This window comes from Pyricularia grisea, assembly GCF_004355905.1.
Source record: "Pyricularia grisea strain NI907 chromosome Unknown Pyricularia_grisea_NI907_Scaffold_4, whole genome shotgun sequence".
NCBI lineage: Eukaryota > Fungi > Ascomycota > Sordariomycetes > Magnaporthales > Pyriculariaceae > Pyricularia > Pyricularia grisea.
In genome coordinates this window covers 2706773-2722230 of record NW_022156718.1, presented here as the reverse complement: position 1 = coordinate 2722230, position 15458 = coordinate 2706773, and the positions used below count along the sequence as shown (strand labels likewise).

Sequence of the window (15458 nt, the reverse complement as noted above, 5' to 3'; positions counted from 1 at the left end):
TAACCTCCGACCGCCTAAATTATTCGTTTTGATGGCGGGTCGACATTTCAAAGTCGCAAACCTTTGGACGGTACGTACCTTTTTTTTCCCCCCTACTTCGGGAACAACAAAATAATGAGAATACCCAGCCAGAACACTTGACGCAATGGGGAAACGAGTGTCGCAGGGGCCTTCACTCGGCAACGAGTCTCGCAAGCGCCAGAAAGTGGTGCACGAGGTTCCCACATCTGAGGAGGTTCACTCGGCCAGGCAGCTCGTTCAACTCCTCTTTTGCGACCAGGACCTCAGCAAGGCCAGACATGGTATGTAGAAATGTTTAGCGTTGCGGACCATCGATTGGACTCGAAAACGAACCGGTAACATATAAGCCGACCTTGAACTGATTCGAAATTGACGCGCAGGCCTTCAGTCTTTCAAGCTCCTGCTTGATCACTTGACTATCCCAGAGACGCCCGAAAGCTCCCAGCACTGGGCAATCCTCAGACAGTTTCTGGACGCGTCTGCCCCCAGGGACGCACAAGATCCCGATGCTGTGTTTGTCCCGGACATCATGGCCACATGGGCTCTTGCGGCGCAAGCTGGGAACGACGAGGTGCTGTCCTCGGTGGCTGTGGTTCTTGCGCTTCTCGTCAAGATTCTCAGCCAAGTCCTGGATATGAGGTCGCACGGGCTTGGAATTTGCAGAACTCTCCTACAGAGGAAACAGCTTGAACTCGTCGCAAAGAATCTCTCGGCTGAAAAGTCCAAAAGTTTCATCATATCCCCAACTCTTCGCCTGATCCGCGAGGCCGTGTCCTTTGACGGCGGGCTCTTGGCCAGCGCATTCTTTCGCGCTAGGAAATTCACATACCACTCGTTTTCGAGAAACATGCGCATCAAATTCCTTGGCGATGGTGTTGAAGACCGCAAACGATCTTCGACGAGAACCTGCGCTATCCGCCTGCTGATAAGCACGCTCAGATTCATCCCCTGGGAAGCCAAGAGAGAACTACTGTACGAGCGAGATCTTGCCGCAGCTCTGACCAGTTCGATCAAGGATGATCCTCACTATCTGGTCTTAGAGGTCCTAGATGGGTTGAAGAGTCACGTACTGCTTGACAAGAAGCTCCCGGTTGAGACCAAGGGTCGGCTGCTCAACTCCACTACGCTGTCGCGCTTTGCATTGCTCTACTCCTACACTCACTCTGATAAAGCCCAGTCGCGAGCGATTGATGATGCCGTTCACGAATTTTTGATGGCTGCATGCACGACCCCAGGTGCTGGAGTGCTCAGGTCAGATTCTGGACTGTATCCCAAAGGTATCAACGTGACCGTCGGTCATATGCGCGGTTCGACCTTCGATCACAATATCGGCCTGGACCGAATTGTGTGGATGGATAAGTTCGCGGACGAAATTCCTGTCCACAACAGTACCCTTTCGGAATTTATCAAGACTCTTCGCCCCTGGACCAGCACAAAACAAAGTGAACTCATCGTGAGCATCCTGCAAGGTGCCCCGGAGCTAATCGCAGACTACTTTATGAACAAGAAAGACTTTTCGTTTGAACCCAAACTCTCTGCAACTTGGATCGGCTACGCTGCGCTTATTTACAGCACGATGCAGTTGGATCTGCCACCGTTTTTTGGACAAAAGGACGAATACGCCCCAGTACCACCTCCAATATCTATCATCCTCGACAACATTCTTCCATTAACGCTTAATCAGAAGGTGCTCTGCAAATGCCTATCACACGACATAAAGCTCATTTCGTTCTTTGCCACTAGGATCCTCGTGGTTGCTTTGCAGAAACTTGAGGTCGTGCTGAGGATGATGAAGGAAGCCTCGCTGACGTCCGGTCCCGTGTGGTCTGAAGCATCCCGCAGACTTATGGAGGAATTCATGCAGAGATGTCCTAGCTTAAGCTATGTGACGACGAATTTTCGGAGGATTCCTGAGGAAGACTCCCTGTCGCGCGAGGCGGCCAGTCGCCTTTTGCGTCTCTACTATCATATCGTTCCCCAAATCGCTCTGTCAGCCAAGTTTGACGTTTCACCCTTACTGGTGAACGCCATACAAAGACTTGACAGCAACAAAAATTCAGACCAAAACGAGATTCTCTCACTGATGGAACTCGAAAATCTTGTCGTGATAGCCAAATCTTCGCCTGGTATGCGGTGGTTCGCCAAAGCCGAGCAACTATCAGTCTCTCCTTTTACTGCATTATTGAGAGTCTGTGTCAATGCGCCCAAGAATGTCCCTCTTGGACCGCTGGAGGATGTCTTGACGTTTGTCGCAGATGAACACGATATTTTCCTGCCAGCATCAGAAGGGTTGAAGCCTTGCCATCTGTTGATGGTCTTGAAAACCTTGAATGATCGAATTAACCTAGCGACCGCCGATGGGTTCTGGGCCTTCCTTGACAACTGCTTACATCGCTGCTCTGCCTCGCCAATTCGATATCTGGAATCGGTTCAGGAACTAGCCCCAGACACAAGGACTGGGCCATTGACAGCCACCATACACGAGCAACTTCCATTTGCTGTTGGTTTAGATTCAACAACAGTTGGCATAGTCAAGGATTTCGTCAGCGTCTACACCACCGTCGCACGCATTCTCAAGGAGAATAAGCCCTTACTCAAGACTCTCCAGAAAACCATAGGTGCCCAGTTCGACGACGCTCTTCTCGAGGATTCAATCTTCAAAAAGACGCTCAAACAAGATAAGCGCTCTCAATTATCGTTCCATCACGCTACCGCGGACGACACCAGGGAGTCGAGTTCCGGTACAGTCGGAGAGATTGAGGACGACGGGCTGATGCGCTTGATTTCCGGATTGGACCCTGCAGAGCCGGACAACTCAGCACTGATCAAATGGACATCCCAGAGTGCGGATGACATTGTGGAGGAAGGATTCGCCACAGCGCTTATTAGGCTATTGGTATCTGAACATGTTAGCATAAGGAAAGAAGCCCTTACCAACATTCTGAAGATGGCAGAGAAGGTCAAGCACTCAACATATGAGGAAAGAGAGCAGGTCTGGTTGCTTTTGGTCGAATTGGCCGAAACGTGTAGGGAGACGGTTGATATGGGACCAGTACCGGGACATATTGTCGCATTTGCGTGCCGGGCACTGGACGTGCTCAAAAATCCGTTGCATTGTCTCTATGATAAAGTCAACGTTTTCCTCACGCGCGGGCCTCAGTGGACACTTGATAGGTTTCCTCTCCTGTACGATGTGCTCCAGGAGGCCCCAAGTCGAGATGACTCGTACTATGCGGCGGTGGCATGGCTTCTGGGCTATCTGCTGGAAAGCCTTCGAACGCCCGCCGACCTTGCCCTGTTCCATAAACGGAGGGTGTACGAGCGCATCTTGTCTCTAGCGAGCAATGGCTACATGCGTTCGCCGCTGCGTTCAGTCTTGTTAAAGATCCTATACCGCACGACAAGTTTAGAAGGGGGAAGCACCACACTGATCACCCGGTTTGGGATCATCTCTTGGCTGGAGGCACAGCAGTCGCAGCGATCATCCAAAGCCGAGTCCGATATGCTGAGGGCACTGCAAAAAAGACTCTGGGAGACATGCGACCGGGGTCGCATCGATGAGTGGAGCAGGAAGGGCATTGGATTGGTCATGAGTGATTAAGGCAGCTAGGTAATAGTCCAATAGTCCATAGATGAATATGCGTGGTGCACGTAATTTGCTTTGGCCGTGGCTTTTGGAGATCTAAATCATCGCGTTATCACAATGCAGACTCTTGACGATAAAAATTGTGACAACAACCCAAAGAGAAACAGAGAAGCAAAAAACAAAAAAAATAGTATTCAGCAAAGATCCAAGACCAAGTCCGGTGCTGACGATTGTCTGAGTACCTACCTACATTTGGTTCTTGGGCAAACTGAGACTAATCTGGCCCAAGTGATGTCAACATGGAACCATTGGGCTGAATATCTCGGTGGGGAATCCAATAACCTCGACGAAACTATTAGAGAGGAGGAAAAATAACGAAAAGATTGGACGGAAATGAGAGAGAAAAAAGTAAAACCATCATTCAACGGAGCATAATGAAGAGAAGAAAGCGACGGTAGAAGTAATAGATGGAATTCCTTAGTACAGATAGAACAAATCGGGCTTCACGCTAGGTGGTACATTTTCCAGGTTCACGTAGTAATAAGTGCCTGGCTTGCTAGGTAGCTGCTCTTCTCCACTGCAGGCTCGATGGATGCACTGAAGAATGGTTGTCCGTGTGCTGTACCTGGCTGGCTGGTCTTTTTTTACCCACCACCTGCCAGGTTGCCACCTGGGTGCCAAGCATCCGGCCGACGCCCAATTTGGATGGAGCAAGCAATCGACCAGGGAGGAGAAACCCAACTTTGGTGCGACCGCCTGCCTGCCTTGCTTCTTGATCGCAACCTGAACAAACACAACGCAAAATCTCAATCCGTACAAATCCAAAAACAACGACGTTGGACAAGCTCGAAATTCCTTTTTTTTTTCTGGCTGTTTGTACTCGCTCGTATTTTGCTTTAGCCCAACAACCTCCCTCAACCCTCGATTTACTACTACTCTTTTTCCATTGCCCGCCCGCCTGCCCTACCTGCACGCCCGCTACCGTCGACCTGTGTCATTGCAGCAGAATCGGGACAGGCCTGCTGCGCCCATCAATTGGCCCAGATTGTGACCGGCGCGGCGACGTAGCCCGATCGACATTCTGCGTCTCGCGACAAATAACCAACCCATTACAACCTCATTCCTCATTCCAAGGTTATCGAAGCTGAGCTGCCGCTGCCTACTCGTGTACGCCTGAGCAACCCCAAGGTCGAGCTCCTCTTTCGTCTACCTCAATTTTATCTACCTCGTCGATCTAGCACATTACCCCACAAAACCGGAGCAGCAAACACCAGATAGAACTGTCGGCCCTGGAGCATGGCAACGCGTTACACTGAGGAGGTGCTTTTGCATCTTCGTCTGTCGCCATTGTGCGTCAGACCATCGAATCTTCCACCTCCAGAAGAATGGATGGGGTGAGTTACTTTCCGATTGCAGAGCATGACTTGGTTCGCAGCTCTTTAGCTGTCTCATTGTCATGCGTCATCTCGCGAGGGCCAGGCCTTGATGGACTGACGCCAGCAACGCAGCCCACCTCCAGATAATATTCGCAATTCGACCAGGACTACTACAGACAACAGATCCAAAGCTCAAGATGCGCCGCTGGTAGATTACACTAACAGGAGACCGGAAGCCAACCGGCACGCTTCTCGCAACAGTGCCAGTATGTCACCCACCTTGATCCTCAGCAAAAACAAATCGCGCATGCCGTTCCCTTCCTTTGAGTAGTATATTTACGGGACTAACCGCATACAGACCCTGACGATATCATCCTCGGACCGCCTAGGACGAGCTTTGCGTCGGCATCTGCCCGCAATAACTTCAAATTGGGTGACAATGACAAGCCGGCGCGAGATCAGGAGTCTCGAGGAGATCGGTTCAATTTCCGTCATCGGAATGGTGAGCCCGACCAATCCCACGATCGCAGTTCCGATCGCTTCCGAGACGGCAGAGGCAACCTGCGTAGGCGCGATGATGGCGACCAAGACAGTGATGGCTGGAGCACGGTGAAGCCTCGGAAGAGCTTTGGTCACGAAGGCGCTGAGCGCTTCCAACACGGACGAGGCGGCGCGTTCAGAACGGATCAATCCCGGGACGAGCGTAAGCTGCGGGATAAGGACGAGTTTGATTCGACTAGAGACCGCCAACGCCGGCCTTTTGACAATCACGGACGGGACAGGGACGGCGAGGACGCTGACCCACGCTGGAATTTGACGCGAGGAAGGTCGGAACCTTGGTTCAGGGACAATAACCACGATGACCGTGATCGGGGAGACAAAGCGGACCGGCAGGACCGCGAGAGGCCATCCCAACGGGAACGTATCGACCGCGCCAAGAGCTGGCGGGATCGTGACCAACATGATCAGCGTGACCGGGTCGACCGTCACAGTGACCGCCGGTTTGATCATCGTAATGAGCGTGATCCTGAGTGGCTTGATGAGCCAGCCGGTGAAAAGGCCGGAGGTCATACGGAGGAAGATTTCAAAAAGTTTATGGAGAGCATGAAGGCTGGTCAGAGCGGCCCCAAGAAGCCAGAGAACACGCAACCTTCGCAGGCTGATAACGCTACGGGTAACAACGCCAGCTTGCCCAAATCTGAGCCGGCAGCCAAGTCAGCAAGCAGCGAGGACAAATTCTTCTCCAAGTTCATTTCTCCTGTAGAAGCTGGATCCGAGAAGCAAGATGAGTCTTCTTCCAAAAGGGACAGTCTTCCAGCGGGTCAGGCGGCCAAGTCTTCAAGGTTCACTTCGTTTTTCGCGGCACCTCATGCCCATGCCGAGCCACCGGCGCCACCTCAGCCTGAAGCTGGTTCGGCCGCCGCAATGCCTCCCGGTCATTTGCCCCCAGGTGCCAATGGCGGCGCCCTTGCGGCCTTCTTCGGAGGCGCTTTCGAGGCCGGATCGAATTCACATGCGCCGCAACAGGACCAATCAGAGAAGCAGGCTTTTGCAGCTTTGTTGCAGAAGCTCCAACTTCAAACCATTTCCAGCCCGAGTCCCACTGCGTCACCACACGCGCCTCCTCCCGCTCCGGGTCTGGAACAACCCCCAATGGGGCAGCAGCACCACCAGCCATCGGCGGCACACAAACCGCAACAGCAACAACAAAATCCGATGCTTCCTAACCAAATGCCGCTTCCCCAGCAGCATCAGCAACAGCATCAACAGCCCGCCCAGCAAGGACCGGGCCAGCCTCCACGCCCGCAACAGCAGCAGCAACAATCCCCTCTTTACCAACAGCAGCAGCAACAACATCATCATCTTCAACTCCAACACGCTATGCAAGATGCCCGCCAGAAGAACACGGTCCTCTCGCCGGAGCATTTTCAGCAGTACGGAGGGGAGCGACGTGGCCCACAGCCTCCGCACTTCCAGGAGATGGTCGGTGGCCGTGGTATGCCACCCTCTCAGCCAGCCACCACACGCCCTGAACAGATGCTCCAGGATCTGGTGGAACAGCGTCATCAAGCCCCCAGCCAGGGGAGCGGCCATGGAGATAACATGGCACCACAGGTTAATCCACAACACGAATTTCTGATGCAGCTTATGCAGCGTCATCGCAACGAGCCGGAACCACGGAGAACAGAAGAGCTCCTTATGAAGATGCCCCAGCCTCAGAAGCAGGCTGTGAATCTACCAATGATGGCAGAGAGAGAATTAGAGTTCCAGCGAGAGCGCCAGGCGAGTGGTTCGCAAAGGCCTATGAGGCCCCAAGGCCCACCTGGTTTGTTCGAGGATCAGTTCCATCGTCCCGAAGTTGATGGGCGACCACCTCAGCCTCAGGGACAGGGCCGGCCAGCTCAAGGACAACCTCAACCGACTCAGATTCTTCAGCGGCCGCCGCCTGGTCTTGATCATCAAATGCATCCTGGTTTCATGCCTGGGGGTGCTCAAGGTCCTCCGTTCGGACAGCAGAGAGGCCCAATGATTCCGCCTCCCGGCCTTCCGGGCGGCCTACCGGGTCTTGGTGTTCCCGGCGTTCCCGGTGTTCCAGTAGGCGGACCTATCGGGCCAGCAAGCCCCAACCGTCACATTCCGGGCATGTTCCCGCCAAACTTCCCACCCGGGGCCTTCCCACCTCCGGAGGCCATGGTGGGGCCACATCGGATGCAACCCCCGCCAGGCTTGTTCGGGGGTCCTCCACCACCGGGTCACCCAGGCTTTCCACCTCCCGGACCCCCAGGGCTTGCTGCGTTTCAGGGTGGACCTGATGGAATGCCTTTAGGGGCACATTTTGATGGCCGTGGCATGCCACCTCCCGGCGCTGGTGGGCAGTTTCGTCGCTAATAATTGTCTCAAAGACTGAGTAGTCGCAGCTTAAAACAAGGGTGCCTGATGTAGTGGATTTGGGCAAATGTTTTGTTGGACTGGAGATGAATATATCTTGTTAGCCTCACCATGTATGATGGAGTCCGTTGGACAATTTTAGCAGCCAACGCATAATTTTTCGAGGGTGGGGATGCCTTTGCTTGATGAGGCAGCAACAGAATGTGTTGCGTTTCATTGTTTTAGCTACGAGCCAAATCAATGTCATGGGCCTTTCCAGCAACAAAAAGTACCTAATCAAGTTCGGGAATGGAATTCAAGTGTGAGCAGTTGATACTCGATATTCGACAGGCATGCTCTTTGGTTTCCGTCGCATGAATCTAATGCAATCTGAACTATGCTCAAAGCATTTGATATTGAATCAGACGCCGAGAATGTTTTTGTGATCTTTTTATAGCACTAGGGTTAGAGACAATTCTCTGTAGACGTCGGCAGAGCAAATCAGAGCCGCATGAGATCAGCTGAACTGCGATTCTTGGTCGGTGTGATAGATGCGCCCTTTAGGCATTTGTATTAACTTTTTTTGAGACGCTTGCAGCAAAATGGAGAACCATATGGACAAGGTGAAAAGAAAAGAAAAAGAGAAGAATGAATAAGATAAACAAAGAAATAGGTTGTGGTCTTTTCCGCTGAATAACCACGACAGCCGGATTCGTTAGGGTGTGTTTTCCTCTGTATGGGGAGAGAGTACAAAAGAAGAATGGCCTTGTACAAAGTCGAAGCCAAAGGACTCGATTTTGCGGTTAAGACCTCTCTTCCTTGGGAGTTTTTTTTTTTATCCCTCGTGTATTTTGGTTGATACCTAGGGCGCAAATGTAAATGAAACAAACTCCGCCACAATGAACAAACCCATCCTAACATAGCGGTCGTAATTCGTAAGCGAAAAACAAGTAGACAAAGAAAAATAGTAATAAGAAGGAAAACAGATATTTCCAGGGATTAAGAATAACGATGTGATCTGATCTGAATATCAGATGAGATGGGTATAATTTAGGGTTGAAGCTAGGAAATGGACGAAATGACGACAAAGAGAGGCGTGGTATGAAGAGATGAAGATAGAGACAGCGGGAGCAAAAGAAAAGAGCGAGCGTTTGTGTTTATGCATAGAGCTGCATTTTAAGAGTGAAGACGAGAAACGATAGCGACTGTGAGATCTGGCGGAGACCGCACTTGGTTGATCCGAGATAGTAAGGGGAAAAGAAAAAGCGAATGTGTTGAAACCCAAGATCCGGGTTGCTGCAAGTAAAAGAGTCAGGGATGGCTCGAGATTGCTTCCTCTATGACGAGTTGCTAGGACCCTCGCCGGCATTCTGATCGGCGAGGGCATCAGCCTCCTCCTTTTCCTTTGCCAGCTTCTCCTCGAGCTTCTTGCGCTTCTCGAGGGCGGCGGCGCGCTTGGACTCGGCAGCCTTTGCGCGGCGCTGCTCGGCCTTGTTGCTAAAGATGTAAGGCACTGAGCGGACGACCGAGGCCATGAGCTTGGAGCCGGTGACGATGTGCTTGAACGTCTCGCCAAAGTGACCCTTGGCCTCGTCAAGGTTGGCGCGGGCGGCGGCGGAGCGCTTCTTTGCCTTGTACGCGCGCTCGGCCTGCGACGCGGCCTTGAGCTTGGCAGAGGCCTGGCGCCGCGTCGTCGTGAGCATCATCTCGGTGCCGCTGGTGCCGGGCCGCTTGGGCTCCGGCAGGGGCTTCTCCACGTCTGCCTCGGCGCCAGCGGCGGCTTCCGTCTTTTTGTTTGACTTGGCCATGTCGTTTGAGAAGATACCCATTCGCAGATTTAACGGCTCGCTTTCTCGCTAGTTTGGAGTGGCACGACTTTTTCTAGAGTGCCAAGGGGAGCTTTTGGGTTGATGATGTTATATACTGTCCCTGAAGAGGCGAGTAACAAGTATAGAAAAATGAGCGACTGTTGGAAAAAAAAGGAATTATTACTAGCAGGAAAACGAATCAAGAGGAGAGAGAAAAAAAGTGTAAAGCGCAAAAGTCATTTTGAGAAAGGCAACGCTGGTACAAATATAACCCCCTTAACCCCTGACTTTTTTCCCTTAGACCCTCGAACATTCATTCAGCAAGTCCCCTCCAAGCAGGGCCCGGTCACTTCACGTGGTATAACATAAACAAAGGGAAATATAAAAAAAGCTAGGAAAAAAAAACATCAACCCCACCAGAATTCAATAGAAACATTGTTTCTCTCGACATGGGGATCCCCTGGGTATGTTTCCTCATTCGAGCGATGAAATTCATGCGACGGATCCCATGGCAGGCCTTTCCTGCGATTCTCCATCAACGCCCGAGACGAGCGGATGGTACACTATTTGTTTGTTGGGTGTGGTAGCAGGACGGCTAAGAGCGAGTGGAACGCATAACAAAGCAATCAAAGGAAATGCCCGGACGAGTTCGACGGGTTTTCTTTGCTGGGGTGGAATACCCTGCTGTGTCGTCAAGCAAGCTGTCAAAGCGGTGCGACATGTTTGGTATTGGAGGAAAGAGTAGGTGGTATACTATCGCCAATTTATTTATACCCATTGGTACCTTACACAGAGTACCTTAGGTAAGTAAGGTTGTAAGGCATTGCGTTGCTTCTTGTATGTACGTCGTACCTACCTGCCGGATTGTACGAAAGTCACGTAATTTACTGTAGGCACTGTAGTCGTAAAACCCGAGCAAGTGGGTCGCCTTCCCTGTAATATAGTAGTAGGTAAGGTGTGTAGAACGATTCCAGAAGGTATTAAGATCTCGACTCCATTGTCAATGGTTTCTGTCAGGCTCGCGAGTTGCAGGAACAAAACCAAGCCACGGAAATTACAAGTGATCCACTAAACCACTCAGAACTCCCAAATCAACCAAATCGACCACCTAAGATGATCCATCCATATCATATCAATCCATAGTATCTCCCTGGTCACGTGGAAAGATAATCAAAAATATTTTATCGGCGGTTCCAACCCGAGAGGATCTGCCGAGCGACTTCCGGGATGGCGGCTATATGCACCGATGGAGTCGGTGATCGGTCTAGTTCTAGAACTGGACCACTTAATCCACGAGGTGAATAAATCAAAATGCGGTGCTGTCAGGGAGTCTAGCCAAGTTTGATTTTAGCTTTGAAAACTGGCCTCATGCTAGGGACCTAACCGAGCGTAACTACAGGTACAGTAGTAGCTAGCTTGTGGTTAATTGCTCTCTGGTACTGTCAACGCAAATAAAACTTGAGTGGATGGATGATGAGAATGAAGGTGAACTAAAGAAGAAGAAAAAAAATGTTTGCAGGTTTTTCCTGTTAACATGGGACCAATTTATGAATTAGACGGAATATATATACATACATACATACATACAAACAGGTTAATGATAATTTCAAGCCTCATTTAATTCACCTCATGTACAAAGACTGAAATCAGACGAACAAGCTCCATGCCTGTTTCCTTCTTATCTTGGTCTAGGTTGTCACCCGCTTCCAGGTCGTTCCCCGCAGTTAAATGTTTGGTAGGGTCCGGCCCAGCACAAGGCACGACGGCGCCAAGGATCGTTACGACGGTGAGCTCAGCGCTTTCCTGTTTTCGCGTGTGAGCATGTGACTGATGAAGGAAGGTCGAAATATGTAACAACAACGTGTGCTCAGTGGATAATTTTGTGTGCATGTGTCTCTTTTTTGATTTCCTAAAACACACCATCTTTTTTTAAGCGAGCAAAAGCGCCAAATCTGTCAACTTCTGAACTGGCCTGAATGAATTGGCTTGAATGAACTTCACCACCATCTTAATGTCACAGCTGCTGCTCTAGACATAGAACTAGAAATTCTAACTGCCGAAAGAGACAACACCACACACATTGTCGTCATTTCCCCTCCAATCTTTGTTTCAGCCCCCACAAATCCCCTCAAGCCAAGGGCTCGAACGGGTTTGCCCTTCCGAGGGCAGCAAAGGGAAGAAGACGGGCGAACAAAAATTTTTGAAGGAAAGAAAAAAGAAGTGACGAGAGACAACAAAATAAAAATAAACAACAAATTACTAAATCCAAACAGACGAGGTGTCTGGGTGTCAACCACACACACCATCTGAACCCACCCTTGGTGACGCGCGTGTCAGTCAACAGGTGTCCGGGACATTTGAGGCAAATTCAATAAAGGTACCTCCATACCCGACACAATGAGCGCAGCTACTAAAGGCGCCCAGGAGCCCGTCGCCCCGACCAACCTTCGACAAAGACGCGGCACCCAGGCTGAAGATGACACGGAAAGTTCAACAGCCCAAGACGGGATCGTCCATGCGGCTGCGCAAGACGGGCAATCCCAAGATCAAGATCAAGAACAAGCCAAGCTCAGGCAGGCCAACAAGAGCTATGGCCGCACTCCTGACGGAACCGTTTTCACGGTACCCACCACCCACGACATGGTCTCGCAGCTTCTTGATCCTCGCCAACCCAAGAACTTGAGCGATGTCATCGTGCTGGCCATTCTGGGCATGCACATACTTGCCGCCTACGCGCTTCCGTCTCACCTCAAGCGCCCGGTGTTTGCCGCAATCTTCATCTTCTGGCGTGCTTCGTACAACATCGGCATCGGCATCCTCCTGCGCGTCCAGTCCCAGCACAAGCTGTTGGTCGTCAAAGCCAAGAAATGGGGCCTGTTCGAGGATCCTGCATCCGGCAAGAATCCCCGGCCGTGGCTGTATCACTTACTCAAACGCGAGCTCGAAGCCAAGATCCCTGAGGATTACAAACTGGAGGAGGCCCCTATCGAGTACAACACTTGGCTACTCTTCCGTCGTGTGGTCGACTTGATTCTCATGTGCGATTTCGTCTCGTACTGCCTCTTTGCCGTCGTGTGCGGCTCTACTCCTGCCGGCGAGGTTCAATGGGCCACTGTCGCCCGCTGGGTCACAGGATGGGTGCTTGTTGGTCTCAACTTGTGGATCAAGCTTGATGCTCACCGCGTCGTCAAGGATTTTGCCTGGTACTGGGGTGACTTCTTTTATCTCATTGACCAAGAGCTCACGTTCGACGGCGTTTTTGAGCTGGCCCCTCATCCCATGTACTCCATTGGCTACATCGGCTACTATGGCATATCCATGATGGCTGCTAGCTACGATGTGCTTTTCATCTCCATTATTGCTCATCTTGCCCAGCTCATCTTCCTCGTCGTGGTCGAGAACCCACACATTGAAAAGACGTACAACCCTCCTCCTCCCCGTAGCGCTGGCCAGATGCAGCCGCTGGATGGAAACAAAGACGCCGATTCCGCTACCAGGGACTCTCCCGCGACGGTTCACAACATGCTTGGCTTCAAGAATATTGACCTCTTCCGCGTGCCGGACTACACTACGATTCTGCTCTGCATGTACCTCGGTGTGCTCTCGCTCGCAACCCCGAAAACAGAGTTTTGGCAAGCAGCCTTCATCGTGCACGCCGTTCTCTGGCGTCTGTGGTTCTCGTTGGGTCTCGGATGGATCTTGACTTTCCAATCCAAAGAAAAGAGGTTCACAAGACACTTTGTCAAGTACGGCGAGAGTGCAGGCGAGGCGTGGAGGCAGTGGAAGGGCCTCTACCACGTCAGCACCGTCATGTGCCAGGGTTCTTTCATGGCAGCTTGCTGGAAGATGTACACGGTACCTGCTGATTGGACGCAGGAATGGTCGATCCTCAAGCACGTCACGGGAGCCGGCCTCGTTTCTCTTCAGATCTGGACTGCTGTGAGCATCTACGATGAGCTGGGCGAGTTCGGCTGGTTCTTTGGCGACTTCTTCTTCAACAGCCGTGCCAAGCTGACCTACAGGTCCATCTATCGCTTCCTCAATAACCCGGAGCGTGTCATGGGCTCTCTGGGTCTGTATGGAGCTGCTCTCATCACCTGGAGTAGAGCCATTTTTGTCCTTGCGCTCATGAGCCACCTTCTTACCCTCGCCTTCATCTCATACGTCGAGAAGCCTCACATGCAAAAGATCTACGGCCAGAGCATTCGTGAGGAGGCTGGTCTGACCAAATTTGTCAAGCGGTCCCTGCCCCCGCCAGTCAAGGAGTGGTCCGACAGCATGGACAAGGTCCTTGATGAGGCCAAGGCTTTCGTCGAGGACTTTGTGGAGTCAGCTAGGCCCAAGCTTGCCGCTGGAGTCTCGACGATTGTGCGCGACACCACGGCCCTTTTCAACACCTATCCCGCGCGCCTCACCATCTCGCAGCTGAACCCATCCCTCGCAGGCCTGGACCCCAAACAATACTCTCTTTCGTTGGAGGGAACCGTCGCGCAAAAGGCTGCCAGTGAACGTTCGACCGGCAAGGAGAGCATCCAAGGCAGATTCCCTAAGGACGTCAAGACCCTGGTATTGGAGTATGGTGCGCCTATCCGTGTCAAGTGGACGGCACCTGCAAATCACAGCAAAAACGACTGGGTCGGGCTTTACATGGTGATCGACAACAGATCCAGGGAAGTTACCGAGGTACCCTCTCAGGGGCGCTGGGTACCTACTTGCCCCGGGGTTTACGACCGGGCAACCGATGACGGCATTGTGAGCGCGGATCAGCCGCTACCCGGCCAGCCTGATATGGTTCAAGGAGAGATGATCTTTGAGGGAGACAGGCTGTGGTGGACCCAGGGCACTTTCGAACTGAGATATCACCACGACGACTCTCATAACGTCATGTCGGTATCGGAACCTTTTGAGATCAAGATTGGGCGGTTCGACGAGGACTTGGATGAAGAGGTTTTGGCCAGCGGTGGCGGGGTTTACGAGCGAGCCGTCGCGTCGGAACTTCTGCCACTGGTACAGAACTGCCTAGACCGCAACCCCGAGGTTGCCCCAAGCACCGTAGACGAGCCTTTTGGAAGCCTGGTCGAACGCGATAGCAAGTATGCCAAGAGGGTGGTTTATGCGATTCACCACATGTTTGGTATCGAGTTTGCACCCGCAGTTGTTCCGGCAGATGGGAATGTCAGGAAGCTGGCGTGGCGCATTTGCAATGCCAAACAAGTCCTTGTAAGTTTGGGAACTGGACAGCAGCAACACTGGGACCTACGTGTTGTCTGTTACACATATGCTGACTACTGACACACTACTTCTTACTACAGGCTCCTTACAGCATGTCAAAATCCCGAGGAACCACGACGCCCCTGGGCGAGAAATTTCTAGAGACTCTTTGAGAACCCTAACTTATAACGGCTAGTGTCCACATTGTTCTTTCGGACACTTGGATGGTAACTGTTTACCCTCCTCTTCCCCAGATGATACTTTTTTTTTAAACGGATGACTACGACAGATAAGCTCAGGTTGGTTTCTTAGATTTGCAGCATAGCGATTGGTGTATTGAGTTTTTTTTCCCCCTTGCAAACGTAAAGCATACTGTCCTGAATTTAGTTCGAGTTTGAGGTTTACCTTGAATCCTTCAGATAAGAAAAGAAGAAGAGAATAAATAAAAAGTAAGAAGAAAAGAGAAAGAAGAAAATTTTTTGGTCCGATGGTGATTTATGGTATAGTAATCGTGCAGTGAATAAGAAGTGCAGAGTAGATGGACTGTGCATGAATGAAACAACCGTGGATCACACTCATGCTCCGAAG

General features: G+C 51.5%; 4 protein-coding genes across 4 annotated transcripts; 3 read left to right on the top strand and 1 right to left on the bottom strand.

The window, feature by feature from the left end:
• Window positions 1-108: 108 nt before the first annotated feature.
• On the top strand, window positions 109-3622 carry PgNI_07515 (uncharacterized protein; the record flags this gene model as incomplete). Its single annotated transcript, XM_031127525.1, has 2 exons — window positions 109-302; window positions 402-3622. Exons 1-2 carry the CDS (start codon window positions 146-148, stop codon window positions 3620-3622), a joined length of 3378 nt encoding a protein of 1125 aa, XP_030980662.1. The 5' UTR covers window positions 109-145.
• A 783-nt stretch (window positions 3623-4405) lies between these two features.
• PgNI_07514 (uncharacterized protein) lies at window positions 4406-8305 on the top strand. The gene is made up of 3 exons (XM_031127524.1): window positions 4406-5001; window positions 5116-5249; window positions 5342-8305. Exons 1-3 carry the CDS (start codon window positions 4904-4906, stop codon window positions 7870-7872), a joined length of 2763 nt encoding a protein of 920 aa, XP_030980661.1. The 5' UTR covers window positions 4406-4903; the 3' UTR covers window positions 7873-8305.
• Window positions 8306-9188: 883 nt separating this feature from the next.
• Window positions 9189-9680, bottom strand: PgNI_07513 (uncharacterized protein; the record flags this gene model as incomplete). The annotated part of the gene is made up of 1 exon (XM_031127523.1): window positions 9189-9680. One exon carries the CDS (start codon window positions 9678-9680, stop codon window positions 9189-9191), a length of 492 nt encoding a protein of 163 aa, XP_030981204.1.
• Window positions 9681-12056: 2376 nt separating this feature from the next.
• PgNI_07512 (uncharacterized protein) lies at window positions 12057-15043 on the top strand (the record flags this gene model as incomplete). Its single annotated transcript, XM_031127522.1, has 2 exons — window positions 12057-14879; window positions 14972-15043. The coding sequence occupies 2 exons, from the start codon at window positions 12057-12059 to the stop codon at window positions 15041-15043; spliced, it is 2895 nt and encodes a 964-aa protein (XP_030981203.1).
• Between the last annotated feature and the right edge of the window lie 415 nt (window positions 15044-15458).

Excerpts from the sequence above, each read along its gene's own strand:
- PgNI_07514 (XM_031127524.1), top strand. The coding sequence starts at position 4,904 with ATGGCAACGCGTTACACTGAGGAGGTGCTTTTGCATCTTCGTCTGTCG. Across the intron at positions 5,002-5,115 it reads CCTCCAGAAGAATGGATGGG|CCCACCTCCAGATAATATTC; the intron begins GTGAGTTACTTT and ends CCAGCAACGCAG. Across the intron at positions 5,250-5,341 it reads CGCTTCTCGCAACAGTGCCA|ACCCTGACGATATCATCCTC; the intron begins GTATGTCACCCA and ends AACCGCATACAG.